Source organism: Orycteropus afer, unplaced genomic scaffold (genome assembly GCF_000298275.1).
Source record: "Orycteropus afer afer isolate SDZICR_OR568_19922 unplaced genomic scaffold, OryAfe1.0 scaffold00137, whole genome shotgun sequence".
Taxonomy (NCBI): Eukaryota; Metazoa; Chordata; class Mammalia; order Tubulidentata; family Orycteropodidae; genus Orycteropus; species Orycteropus afer.
This window is the reverse complement of record NW_006921724.1, coordinates 7,336,077-7,351,433: the sequence shown is the minus strand read 5'-3', so window position 1 is coordinate 7,351,433 and position 15,357 is coordinate 7,336,077. Positions and strand designations below refer to the sequence as shown.

At 38.2% G+C, this 15,357-nt stretch overlaps 1 protein-coding gene across 1 annotated transcript in view; it reads left to right on the top strand.

Annotated features, from left to right (window-relative positions):
- The window catches only part of DSCAM (DS cell adhesion molecule), a 981,394-nt gene that overhangs the window by 587,576 nt on the left and 378,461 nt on the right, over positions 1-15,357 (top strand). The window contains exon 11 of the mRNA XM_042781616.1: positions 12,620-12,739. Within this exon, the coding sequence (XP_042637550.1) occupies positions 12,620-12,739 (120 nt within the window). The remainder of the gene's footprint in view (positions 1-12,619; positions 12,740-15,357) is intronic.

Here is a 15,357-nt window from a genome sequence, read left to right as displayed (position 1 = left end):
AGAAACCCAAGGGAGGGTTGCTATAAGTCAGGTCTGACTTGATGGCAGTGAGTTTGGTTTTTTGGTTTTTATAGGTACATGAATCTATTTCTGGGTTCTCAATTACATTGCATTGGTCTGTGTATCTGTCATTGTACCAACACCAGCCTGTTTTGACTACCGTGGTTGTATAGAAGGTTTTGATATTGAGAAGTGTGAGATCTACTGCTAAAAAAGGCAAGAAGCCCACATCTCCTGACCTCCTCTAACCCTACAAGAGGAAGACAGGGTCACCATCAGTAACCCAAGGCCTATTCCTACAAGGCCAGACATGCTGCCTCCCTCCAGCCCTTTCATCAATTGTTCCTCCCAAAGCACCCACCACCTCTCTCCTGGGTTTGCTAATTCACTGCAGTGGCCACACAGAACTCACAGATTATGGTGTTTATTAGGGAAGCACCAGGCTACAATTCAAGTTCAGGAAAAATGCTCAGTCTCTCTCCCAGTTGACCATCTCTCCCAGTCTCTCTCCCAGCAGTGCTTGTCCCTTGGTGTCTCTCTCAGTAGTGCATGTTTCTTGTGTCTCTTTCCCAGCAGCACATGTCTCTCAGGAGTATATCCTTCTTCAGCCAGCAGTCAGAGAGAGAGTTCTGCTTCTAGGAAGCCTCCCTTTGAGCCTGGCAGAGTGGCCAAACTAGCCAATCATAGCATCAGAATTCTAAGCACCTGAGAGACAGCTACCTTCCCAGAACATTGCTCCAGTGCCACTCCCAACAGAACTACCCCAGTTGGACAACTTTAGCAATCAGGAGCTTCCCAGTTGCTCATGGCAAATTCCACCTCAGAGTTTACAAAAACTTATGGGTAAAAAAGCCACACGAAGTAATTTACTACACTGCACCTATTTTGTTCATCTTTTTCAGTAGTGCTTTGCTTGTTCAATGTATCTTTTCTTTCCATATAAAATTGTGATTAGTTTTTCCATCTCCTTAAAAATTATTGATGGAATCTGAAATTAGGATTGCATTGTATCTATAGATTGTTTTGGCTAGTACTGACATTTTCACAATGTTCAGTCTTCTGGTGTGTTCTTCCACTGATGTAGATCTTTTTTTAGTTTCTTGTAGTACTGTTTTGTAGTTTTGTTATTCTTATTATTGTGAATGTTTACAGAGCAAATTTATTTTCCATTGAACATTTCATATACATTTTGTTTCATGACATTGATTGTAATCCCCACAATGCAACAACTCTCTTACCACTTGTAGTTTTTCTTTGTTTAAGACTTTTATATGTCCAATAAGATTTTTTCCCTAAGTATTAACCTTTTTGGCAGCTATTATAAATGGCATTATTTTCTTTATTTCCTTTCCAGAGATCTCTTTCAGAGATGTAGAGAAATCTGGCTGATTTTTTTAGTTTAATCTTGTACCCAGCCACTTTGCTGAATCTTTCAATTACTTCAAGTAGTTTTCTTACTTACCCTAGAGAGGGTTTTCTGTATATAGGATAATGTCTGAAAATAAGGATAATTTTCCTTCTTCCTTATTAATTTACATGTTTTTATTTCTCTTTCTTGCCTTTTTGCCCTGGCGAGGACTTCCAATACAATCTTGAATAAAAGTGGTGATAGTGCTCATGCTTGTCTAGTTCCCATTTGCAGAGGGAATGCTTCCAGTCTCTATCCCTTGAGAATAATGTTGGTCGTTGGTTTTGCATATACACCTTTAATTATGTTGAGGAATTTCCCTTCTATTCCTGTTTTGCTGAGAATTTTTCTTTAAATCAAGAATTAGTGTTGGATTTTATCAAATGCATTACTCATTGATTGATATGATCATGTGATTCTTTTCTTTTGCTTTATTTATGTACTGGATTACATTGATTTTTTTTTTTTCTAATGTTGAACCATCCTTGCATTGTTGTTGTTGTTGTTACGTCTCTGACTCATAGAAATGAGTATACAGAATAGAATGTAATACAGAACAAAATACTGCCTGGCCCTTGCCATCCTCACAATCCTTGCTATACCTGAACCCATCATTGCAGCCACTGTGTCAATACATCTAGTTAAGGGCTTTCCCTTTTTCATTGACCCTCCACTTTACCAAGCATGATATCCTTCTCCAGAGAATGGTTCCTTCTGTCAACATGACCAAAGTAGATGAGACAAAATTTGGCCATTCTCTCTTCCAAGGAGCATTCTGGCTACACGTCTTCCAGGATAGATTTGTTAGTTCTTTTGACAGTCCATGGTACTCTCAGCATTCTTTGCCAACACCACAACTCAAAAGCATCAACCCTTCTTCAGTCTTCCTTATTCACTGACCAGATCTCACATGCATAAGAGGTGATTCAAAATACCATGGCCTGGGTTAGGCATACCTTAGTCTCCAAGGAGGCATCTTTGCTCTTCAGCACTTGAAAGAGGTCTTTTACAGCAGATTTGGCTAATGCAATATGTCATCTGATGTCTTGACTGCTGCTTCCATTGGTGTTGATTGCAGAACCAAGTAATATGAAGTCTTTGACAACTTCAATCTTTTCTTCATCCTTCATGCTGCTGCTTATTGGTCTAGTTGTGAGCATTTTAGCTTTCTTTTTATTAAGGTGTAATCAATACTGCAGACTGTAGTCTTTAGTCTTCATCAGTAAGTGCTTCAAGTCATCCTCACTTTCAGCAAGCAAAGTTGTATCATCTGTATATCTCAGGTTGTTAATGAGCCTTCCCCCAAATCTGATACTATGTTCTTCTTCATATAATCCAGCTTCTCAGATTATTCGTTCAGCATACAGATTGAATAAGTATGGTGAAATGGTACAATCCTGAGGCACTCCCTTTATTTTAAACCTTGCAGTAACCCTTTGTTCCATCCAAACGACAGCCTCGTGGTCTATGTACAGGTACCTTGTGAGTACAATTAAGTTTTCTGGAATTCCCATTCTTCTTAATGTTATCCATAATTTGTTATGATCCATACAATTCAATGCTTTTGCATAGTCAATAAGACATAAGTATACATCTTTTTGGTATTCTTTGCTTTCAGCCAAGATCCATCCAACATCAGCAATGACATCTCTAGTGCCACATCCTCTTCTGAATCCAGCTTGCATTCCTCGAAGTTCTCTGTCAATATACTGCAGATTTTACTTGCATGTGATAATAATGATATTATTGAACAATATCAATAATTTCCACATTCTGTGGGATCCCCTCTCTTTGGAATGGGTACAAACATGGATCTCTTCCAGTCAGTTGGCCAGGTAGCTGTCTTCCAAATCTATTGGCATAACCAAGTAAGGGGCTGGAGCACAGCATCCATTTGTTGAAACATCTAAATGGGTTTTCCGTCAACTTCTGGAGCTTGTTTTTTTTTTTACTAATTCCTTCAGTTCAGTTTCAACTTCTTCCTTCAATACCATTGATTCTTGATCATATGCCACCTCCTGAAATGGATGAATATCAACCAGTTCTTTTTGGCACAGTAACTCTGTGTATTCCTTCCATCTTCTTTTGATGTTTCCTGCATCATTCAACATTTTGCACATAGAATCTTTCAATATTGCAACTTGCAGCTTAAATGTTTTCTTCAGTTCTTTGAGCTTAAGAAATGCCAAGTGTGTTCTTCCCTTCTGGTTTTCTAACTCCAGGTCTTTGCACATTTCATTATAATAATTGGCTTTGTCTTCTCAAGCTACTCTTTGAAATCCTCTGTTCAGCTCTTTTATCTTGTTATTTCTTCCTTTTGCTTTTAGCTATTCTCCATTCAAGGACAAGTTTCAGAGTCTCTTCTGGCATCCATTGTGGTCTTTTCCTCCTTTCCTGTATTTTTAATAATGTTTTGCTTTCTTCATGGGGTATTCTTGATGTCATCCCACAATTCCTCTGGCTTTCAGTCACTGTTGTTCAATGCATCAAATCTATTCTTTAGATGGTCTCTAAATTCAGGAGGGATATAATCAAGGTCATATTTATGTTCTTGTGGACTTGTTTTAATTGTCTTCAGCTTCAACTTGAACTTGCATATGAGAAGTTGATGGTCTGTTCCACAATCAGCTCCTGGCCTTGTTTTGGCTGAAGATACCAAGCTTTTCCATCATCTCTTATCACAGATGTAGTCAATCTGATTCCTGTGTAGTCCATCTGGCTAAGTCCATGTGTATAACCACCATTTATGTTGTTGAAAAAAGGTATTTGCAATGAATAAATCATTAGTCTTGCAAAATTCTATCATGTGATCTCTAGCATTATTTCTATCACCAAGGCCATACTTTCCAGCTACTAATGATCCTTTTTTGTTTCCAACTTTTGCATTCTAATCATCAGTGTTAATCAACACATCTTGATTGCATGTTTGGTTAATTTCAGACTGCAGAAGTTGGTAAAAAATCTTCAATTTCCTCATCTTTGGCTTTGGTGGTTGGTGTGTATATTTGAATAATAGTAATATTAACTGGTCTTTCTTGCAGGCATTTGGATATTATCCTATCGATAATAGGTTTGTACTTCAGGATAGGTCTTGAAACATTCTTTGTGATGATGAATTTCATGCCATTCCTCTTCAATCTGTCATTCCCAGCATAGTAGATCATACGATTGATTCAAAATGGGCAAAACCAGTCCCTTTCAGCTCACTAATGCCTAGGATATTGATCTTTATGCATTCCATTTCATTTTTTGACAACTTCCAATTTTCCTAGATTCATACTTCATACATTCCATGTTCCAATTATTAAACATATTTGCAGCTGTTTCTTCTCATGTTGAGTCATGCCACATCAGCAAATGGAGGTCCCAAAAGATTTACTCTATCCATATCATTAACGTCAGCTCTTCTCTGAGCAAGCAACTCTTTGCCAGTTGTATTTTGAGTGCCTTGTGACCTAAGGGGGTCATCTTCTGGCACTATATTGGAAAATGTTTCAGGGGTATTCAAAAAGTTTTCCAGTAATATATCAGACTGTATTTCAGTGCTATTTATAAGGTTCTCATTGGCCAATTCTTTGAGAAGTGGATGACCTCTACCTTCTTCTGAGTCTGTCCTAGTCTGGAAGCTCCACTGAAACCTGTCCACCATGGGTGACCCTGCTGGCATTTGCAACACCAGTGACATAGGCTCCAGTCTCATAGCAACATGCAAGCCACCACAGGATAGCAAACTGACAGACAAGTTCATCTCCCTCAGCTGTTCCAAACCACTCTGCTCACTTCCTGGCCTTCCATAAAGCTGCGCCAAATGCCCCCACTCCTGGCTCCCTTTCCTGGCTACCCCCAAAAGCCCCCGGTGCTAGGTTCTGCTTCCAGGCCACCCCTTAATGCCTTGCATACCTGGTATGAATCCTACTTGGTCACTATGTGTTGTTGTTGTTTTTTAACGTACTGTTTGATTCTATTGGCTAGGATTTTGTTGAAGATTTTTGTGTCTATTCATGACAGATGTTGGCCTATCTTTTTCTTTTTTAGCAGTGTCTTTTTCTGGCTTTGGTATCATGGTTAGGCTTGCTTCAAAAAATTAGTTTGGGAGTACTCCATCTTTTTCTATGTTCTGGAATAGTTTGAGTAGGATTGGTGCATCTCTTCTCTAAACATTTGGTAAAATTCTTCAATGAAGCCATCTGAGCCAGCATGGGAGCCTGGTGCACATGAGCACATCTGAAAATGGAGACCATAGTGATGCACACTTTGCATGCAGTGAGGACAAGCCCTGTAATGACAAAAGTGGAGGGAGGCAGAACTTCAGACACTGGCTCTGTCTTCTTGGGGCACAGTTCAATGGGTAGATGGGCTGCTGGCAGGAGGAAGTACTCTGAGGAGCCAGGCTGGCAGGGGGTGGCCAAAGGCTGTCCCTAGCCACCAGGTTGGTGGAGGCAGAAATGGGGCTCACCCCTTGTCACCAGTAATGTGTGCTTGGCAAAGCAGAGAAAGCACTTCTGCAGCAGCAATTCACTGGCATTGGCCTGGTTCACTTCTGGGCATGCACAAATGATTGTCCTACTCCTGCCCAGGCTCAATCAAGTGGGAGGCCACCTGGTGTCCAGTGTGTCTAACCTCCACCCCACAGATCTTCCCCTTCGCATAGGGCCTCAATGCAAACTACTGGTGTTCACAAGTAGAGAGTTGCTTCGTCACCTTTCACTGGTTCCCTCCTCACTCTGTGGTCACCTGTGCCGCTGGAAATCTCACCCATTTCCCTGCACTTTCCTTTCCCAGATCCAACTCATATTCACTCCAACCCTCTAGATCTGTTCACACATTGTCTCTGTCCCAGTGTGGATTCTGTGAAGCTGGTTTCTCCTTGCCTGTGTATGATGCATCTGTGTCTCAAAATGGTCACACGCCCTAATGCCCCAGCTTGTTCTTTCTCCCCAACCATTGTCCTTGTTCAGTGTCCCATTCCAATTAGTACTCAGTCTAATTCTTTATCTTCTCATTTGTTGCTCAGAGTTCCAGGATCATTATTTATATCTTTTTCACTTAGTTTTTCTGGGTGTCTATTGTAGAAGGACTGGGTGAAGTATGTCACCAGGATGCCATTTGGCCTCCACCGCCTGATTTCTTTTTTTAAGTAGCAGCATATATCAGCTATTTGTCAGTCTCTTTTGAAATGTTTCTATATTGAAATCAGTTTAATTACATTGGAGTTCTTTTCATTGAAATCAATTCAGGTGTACAGTTGTTTCTGTTAATTTTTCTCTAAATTATTAATCTGCTCACTTGTGTATTACTTTTTACCCAACCACAGTAAATCACATTCTTTCCAGTGATATATTTCATGTGGCCAAAGAAATATTTCTCTCAAATTTATCCAGGTATTATGTTGTATAGTTAGCTGCCATCAGGTCAGCCCCCAACTCATGGTGACCTGATAGACAATGGAATGAAACACTGACCAGTCCCTTATGGAAGGTGAGTGTTCTACCACTGAACCACCATTGCCCTCCATTGAGGCAAAAGTATTAAAGTTCTGTGTACTACAAAAAAGGAGGCATTTATTATTATTATTATTATTATATTTGTCACACATTAGAGTTTTTAAAACCTGAGGATATTTAAAAAATTTCTGATGTCCAGGATGCAGCTAATATTAATTAAATAAAAATAATTGGAAATGCAATGCCAGCCAAGCATCAATGATTTTTCAATTCTTGAGCCTAGAGGTCCAAATATGTAGTCAAGTTTGAATCCTAGTGTCCTGTGTAATTTGAATGAAATAATTTCTGTTTTAAAGAAAGGTAGATTTTAGTATAATTAGAAAGGAAAGTAAGCGATGGGTGGCTTGAACCAAGGCAGAGATAAGGCTTGATTTATCTTTTTAATCATGACTTTAGCAGCTATGTGAAGAATAGTCTGGAGGAGGTAGGAACTGTCCAAAAGTCAGGGATAGTCATTTAGAGGCTACATCAGAAGTTCAGACAAGATAAAAGTGCCTTGGATTAAGGTGATAATAAACATCCTCCAAAGGAAAAAAAAAAAAAAAACCTCACTGTCATCGAGTCAATTCCTACTCAGTAACCCCCATTGGGTTTTCAGTAAATCTTCAGGGAAGTAGATTGTGCTATATCCTTTTGCAAAGCAGCTGGTAGACTTGAACCAACAACTTTTGGATTAGTAGTCAAATGCTGTAGGCACTATGCCACAAGAGCTTCTTAAAATGAAGATAGTCAAGGTAGTAAGAAGCATTTGAATTTGGAATATGTTTTGGAGATAAAGAAAAATAAAACACATTTCTAAAGTGAATGTCACAAAAGAGAAAAAGAAGAAACAAATACCTTTCCCATGCTTTGCCTTTAACAGGATGAATAGAAGTACCTTTACCAGAAATAGAAAAGAAACAGGGAGGAATAGTTTTGACAAGGGGATAGTAATGCAGGAGAAATAAGAGGCCTAGGCACAAGGCTTCAGTATTCAGCGTTCCAACAGAGGAGGTGAAACTAGCAATGGAGACAGAGAAGGATAAGGAGTAGCCAGTGAAGTGGGAGGAAATTCAGGGGACTGTCGGCCCCCAGAAATAAAATAGAAAATATATCATATTTACATGACTTTGGAAACATGATTGAGTACCCATCACATGGAAGAGAACAGGAGGGAATACAAGTATGAATCAATTACTTAGAATGCCTACCTTGGGAATTGAGTTAAAAAATTAATAGTACATTATATTCTGAAGAAATTCTAGAAGATGCTGATATTTTCCATGTTGGTGTTGGAGATGATAACTAAGAAATTCAGGCTGAAATCTAGAATCAATGAATATAATAGAATTAAATTTGGGGCCTAATTTTAGTGATTCTTTGTAACAGAGTCTTAGGATATAAAATCACTGTAAAATTTAGCACATTTTTGATAGCTTAGGTCACTAGGAAGGTCAATGAAGACTTAATTTAAAATAAGTTAACTGTTATCATAAGGGAAATGTAAAAACAAAAAATAAACCTGATTCTTGTGTACGTGCCCCATGACCTACACAGTACACCAAAAATCTCCTTAATGCCATGCTCAGATGGGTGATCCTGGAATTAATGAATCTGAAGTAAAACATTAGATTTAATGATGAATCATGTCTTTGATTCCTATTATTAGCTTTGAATGACTGACAGGAAAGCTGCAAAAGCAATGGTTTCCTGTTCACGATTCCAATGGAGGTAACTTTTCCGACACTTCTGTATCTCTTATGATAGAACTGTCTAGTTTTTAATGATATTGTGCCACACAGAGAAGCAAACACACTAGTTAAAAGGCCTATAATAAAAAACAAACAGACGAACCATTGCAATCAAGACAGTTCCAACTCGTAGTAGCCTATAATTGACATTTATCTGGCAGGAAAAAGAAAAAAAAAAAAAAAGAATATAAGAATAACAAATCCCTGGGTAGCAAAAAAGGTTAAGCACTTGCAAAAAGGGTAAGGAGGCCACATTTTCTGACCTCGTCCAACCCTACAAGGGGAAGGCAGGATTACCAGCAGTAAACCAAGTCCTATTATTGCAAGGCCAGACATGCTGCCTTCCTCCAGCTCTTTCTCCAACCATTCCTCCCAGAGCACCCACCACCTCTCTCCTGGGTTTGATAATTCACTGCAGTGGCCACACAGAACTCACAGATTACAGGGTTTATTAGGGAAGCACCAGGCTACAACTCAAGTTCAGGAAAAACGCTCAGTCCCTCTCCCAGCCCAACGTCCCTCAGCCAAGAGTCTCTCACAGTCTCTTTCCCAGCAGTGGTCCCTTGGTGTCTCACTCAGCAATGCGTGTCTCTTGCGTCTCTTTCCCAGCAACGCATGTCTCAGGAGTCGTGTCTCTTTCAGCAACAAGTCTTCCTCAACCAGCAGTCAGAGAGAGTTCTGCCTCCAGGAGGTCTCCTTTAGAGCCCGCAGGGTGGTCAAACTAGCCAATTATAGCATCAGAACTCTAAGCACCTTAGAGAGAGTGGGCACCTCCCAGAACATTGTTTTGTGCCACTCCCAACAGAAATACTCCAGGTGGACACCTTCAGCAATCAGGAGCTCCTCAGTTGCTCATAGCAAATCCCACCTTGGAGTTTACAAAGACTTATGGGTAGAAAAGCCACACAAAGTAATTTACTACACTGCAGCACTTGACTACTAGCCAAAAGACTGGAGATTTGAAACCACCCAGTACCTCTGGAGACCAGCCTGACAGTCTGCTCCTAAAAGGTCATGGCCTTGGAAACCTGCCATGAGGTACCATGAGTAAGAATCACCATGAGTAGTAAACAACATCTTATTACTATTGTTTATTGACCTATTTAATACCATTCATTTCAGTGTTTTAAGTTCCTAATTAATTAATTAAACACATTTATTAAGCATATTTTTTATAAAAGGAATTGTTCTGGGTGTTAGGGAGATGATAGTTGTCAAAACAGATATAAGTCCCTGCCCCACAGGGCTCACAGTCTAGTAGATGAGAGAGGAAAGGAAGAGACAGAAAAGGAAGGAGAGAAGAAGACAGGAAGAAAGGGAGTAAGGAAAAAAGGAAGGTCGAAAAGAGGGAATGAAGGAAGGTAAGCATGGTACAAGGTGATAGGGACAGCAGTGGTGTTTTAGGCAGGATGTTCAAGGTAAGCCTTTATGAAGGAATGATTTTTGAGCAGAGACCTGAATGATCACATGGATAACTGGAGAAAGTACGCAGGCAGAAAAAAAAAAACAAGTACAATGAGTGAGTTTGGTGTGTTCAAAGAACAGCAAGACCAATGTGCTCAGCATTCAGTAAGCAGGGAGGGAAAGGTGTGAAATCAGACAGACAGGTATTTATTCCAGGCTTGATTTAGTAGAATTATTATACTAATTTAGGGGTCATTTCCATCAGTAACCACTTTGCTTACACTATGTCAGTGGAGTTTCCCATGGAAACCTCTTCAATCAGTTTTTAAGTGACAACCCTTTGGATTAAAGCCAAATTGATGGGCCAAATCATGGGTACATTATAATTGGACATTATTCTAGGGGAAAGAGAAGAAATTAGTTACCTTTTGCATTTGACAAAGGGCTTCTTGCTCTTAGCAGGAGAGTTTGAGCCAAATGTATCATAGAATATAGATGACTAAAGATGTGCCTTCCCCCCAGGCAGAGAAATTCTGGAGTAATGTTTTAAACATTGCAATCTGCCCTTGATGTTGATCACTTTTAATAGAATGTTTTGCTTTTATAATCTGTAGTATTTTTCCTAGAAACAATTTCTCACCATGAAAGACCAGATCACCTAATATTATATTATTTTAACCATGTTTATGTTTTATGCAGTAAGTTTGTGTCAGAATATCATCTGAGTTAAATAAAATTATTTCCTAATTATGTAACATTCTAGAAACCCATTTCTAGATTTAAAGGATTTATTTCATTTGCAAGTTGGGAATTTTATTTGTTAAAGACATGTTAAATCTGGACATAAATACATTTACAAAATTAAGTAACACTCATATAACATGGTAACATCTGCCAACCACTGTTCAATGCACTTTTCTCACCTTAATTCATTTAATCCTCATAACAATCCTATAGACAAGGATATTGATGCCAAGAGACATTTGGTATCTTTCACTACACCATCCAACTGGAGGAAGCAGAGCTGGAGATCAAGCATAGATGTTCAGCCCTCTGGTACACACACCAAGCCATTAAGCTCTGTTTCCTCCACTTTCTACATGAAGCTGAGCTAGAAAACTTAAATAATTTCTGCTCTATAAATATATCAATGAATTTCCATCTCTAGCTCCCTCTTGTTTCTTGATACTGTTCTCTCCTCCTTAGTATTATGATCAAAATGATCTCCACTATGGCTTATATCATCTAAACATGCTTCTAAGTCTCTTGGTAACTTAAACCCTAACCATCTCCTTAATCCATTACTTATGGTGTCTGAACCTCCAGAGTCTCTATGGTACATAGGCTCACCTCTCTGTCTCATAGTGAAAAATGCTAGATATTGCAAAGCAGACAAGATTTCCTCTTACAAGGATTATGGAAAAGAGAGAAAGCACACTCACATTCATTGAGTATCTAATGGTTGGTGGATAGAATTACATCTCCTTTCACATAGTTCTATGACTGTGACATTGAAAGTGTATCTCATATTTGCTCACTGATCTGCAGGGAAGTATTTGGGAATGATAACAGCTACAGATGCTGTATTTCCTCAAGTATTTATATTGTCTCTTGAAGAGAAGACTTGAAGATTCTTGAAATCACAATAACTTAACACAAAACAGTTGCTTTCTCTTGGTAGGTATGTTTTAAGCAGAGTACATACATATATACATTTTGGGTAGGGATAGCTCTTTCCAGTATCTCAAAAAACTCACCAAATAAGCAACTACTTCATTGACGTTTCCTACAGGTACACTATAGAGTCATCATGGTATATTCAACTGGTTCCTGAAGTTCCCTTTGGTCCAAAATGATCCTAACACCAGGAATAATGTATCCTCATCACGTTTTGGGAAGAAGTTCAGTACTATTGTGTTCTTTATGGTCTTTAAAACTGAAAAACTAAGCCAATTCTTGTCAAGTTGATTCTGACTTGTGGAGACTGCACATGTGTCAGAATAGAACTGTGCTCCATAGGTTTTCAGTGGCTGATTTTTCAGGTAGGTTCACTATCTTGTGGGTGGTCTTGAATCACCAATGGCAGTTACTTTGTTTTGGTTTGGTTTGGATGTGGGTGCCTATTACTTCTCCCTCCATCTCCAGGAAAAATAGAGGTTAAGAACACTGCAGACCCAAGAGGTCTGTAATCCTAGAAAGTTACTATTTAAGGAGCACATATATATGTATATTTTAAATGATGATTCCAGTCTGATTTTCCATAGAGCAAATTCATGAAGACTTCCTTTGACAAATGAAAACTAAAATGTCATATTTCCTGGGTTTAATCAAACTCCTATGCTCGGAAGTCTATTTTCCCTAGTGCAAAATAAGCTCATTCATGTAAATAAAAAAAAATTGTCACACCAAGATTTCCTTCTACTTTGCCCCAAGTGAAAGCATTGACTTAATTTTTTATCTATGCAAAATATTCTATGCATTTTGGGATTCATTAGAATTCTTGGATTTCTTAAGCACACTTTTATTAATTTATGATCTTGTCTGAATTTCTGGTAATGTTTCTCTCTTTTCAGTTCCTCCTAAGTTTGTGGTTCAGCCTCGAGACCAGGATGGGATTTATGGCAAAGCTGTGATCCTCAACTGCTCAGCTGAGGGTTATCCTGTACCCACCATTGTGTGGAAATTCTCTAAAGGTAAGGAGTTATTTGATTTGTTTGTTGTTATCCAAATATTTGTGATGTTATAAAGAATCAGATAAGCATTGGTGTCTTTGAGGGATGTTTCTGGTAAGAAGATGCATCCCATTTTCAAGAAGAAGACCATGTTCTTGTACAATATGCCCTTGGAAAGACCACAACTGGGGGGTGGGCTATTCTATATTATTTCAGCACCTGGGAAAGTGCTGCTTTGCTCAAATGTATTGAATAATCATGATCTACTTGGATACTACTGCAAACCCTTAGGTATTGAAACAGAAGTGTAATTTGTCAGAATTGCTATTTGAAAATTATTTTTCCAATATTTCTACATATGGGATTATGTAGTTTTAGAAGACTAACAATAAAAGTAGTGATTGTTTCATATACCTGGCTGCCTTGAAATGTACAAATTCCACGTCATCACTCTGGTATGCTCCCTTAAAAACAGTCAAACTACCCAAATGTCTAATGCTCTATCATGAGTGCTTTTTTTAATCCTGATTTCACTGTTTTCACTCCTAATCTTGCTTCCTCTTCAAAGTCAAACCAGCATTTTCCAGTTTTCTGGTAATGATGCATACATTACATTAATAGAAATGTATAATATAGAAACAAATACTAATGGTGGAACCATTCAAGATACTGTAGTAAAAAATATTTATTTGTGTTGTATCATCTTCTCCAGGACAGGTTCCTTAAATGTGCTTTCGAAAGTCTTGAACATTTTTCTTTTCTCATTCATATATCTTAATTCTGGGCCTATTGCTCCTGGCACTGCCACAGTGTCCTTTCCAGTTCTGTTTCCACAACTCTGCTGCAGGCTCCCTTCTGGACATTGTTGCTTTCTTCAATGTTATAGCACTTGACCCCTGTTGTTGCACTTTTAGGACATTCCTTACCTCCTGCCTCTCTACTTCTTCTCACTTCTTTCCTCTCTTGCCTTTTATAATTTTTGCTTCTTTCTTCCTCCTTTTGTTTGCAAACCTTTGTGGGATTGGCTGTATAAAGAAGCAATCTCCTGTTCAATTTCATTGCATGGCCCTCCCACCAGGGCCACAAACTGACCAATCCTCTCTCAGTGGACAATAGTTATTCATTTGCATAAATATGCTATAGTCACTTAATTTGCATAAATGTATTGACCAATCCCTACAAAGTGGGCAAAATAAACTAATCACTGGGCAGGCTTCAGTCCAGGGCTAGACAAAAAAAAAATATCATACTATCAAGTTGTTTATAAGCTTTCCTAGGAAATGTCAATCAACTCGGAGAGAAGTAATAAAACCTCTGGGGTAGAAAACTAGAACAAAGATACCTCCATAGAGCTTAGGGGAAAAACGTCACAAGCTGGTTTTCCAAAGAACTAATGCAAAAGGCCACATAAAGAAATTCATTTCACCACAAGTACTGTAAACAATATGGCAATAATTTTCTTTCTTTATTAATCAATATGCATCTGTGTCATTACTTTCCTGACGTGAATTCCTAGAAATGAAATAGTATAACTACTTTTAAGTCTCTCAGTGTATGCTGGGTAATGGTCCTTTCAAAAATATTAGGATGGTTTACACAGTCACCAGCAGTGTAACTGCACCCCTGACAACTGAATAGGATTTTTTTTTTTAAGTTTTACAATGTGATTGATGAAAATTATCTCCTGCTTTCATTTACATATTTAAAATACTAGTGGTGTTAAAAATGGTTTATCTCATGTTTACTGACTATTTCTATTTCCGCTTTAGGGGATTTCTTATTCATGTTTCTTATCTTACACATTTATCTCTGTTTCTTTTTTATTTGTAAAAGCGATTTACACAGATTTACTTTTAATGCTTAATGCCTAAGGCACTTGACTGCTAACCAGAAGGCTGACAGTTCAAACCCACCAGCCACTCCTTGGAAGGACGATGGGGTAATCTACTTCCGTAGTTATACTGCCTCGGAAACCCAAGAAGGGGTCGCTATGAGTCGGGTCCAACTCAATGGCACATAACAAGAACAACAACAATATGTTGCAGACATTTTATTCTTTCTCATCATTGACTTGGAAAATTAATTTGTAGCAACTTTTTTAATCTTTAATTCCTTTTAAAATAGTTAAAGAAGAAAACTGGAAGTTACAAAACACTTTTAAAAGTTAAGCTCCCCCCAAAGAACACTATTCAAAATAACTACTCAAAAATATTTACTGTAAATATTTTTGTCTACCCTCTAATACTTGTTGCCATGTAACTATGTACCCATAAATAGAAATATAATTTTGTTTTCTAAAATTATTTTTTAAAATTATTTATTTTAGTGCTAATATACACAATCAAACATACATGCATCCACAATTTCTACATGTGCAGTTTAATGACATTAGTTATGCACTTCACGATGTGTCATCATTCTCACTATGTCTACCCATATTGTTAAATTTTCATTAATTTGGACTCTCTGACCCTTAAAGTTCTCATCTGTGCTTTAGATTAGTTGTTGTTTTGAACCCATGCATATAACTTTTTACAAGAGTGCAAGGCTCAAAGCAAATATTCTTTACCTAAACTATTTACTTTAATGATGGCTTCATGAGACACTTTTGGTTCAAGATTTAAAGATTCCCTAAAAAA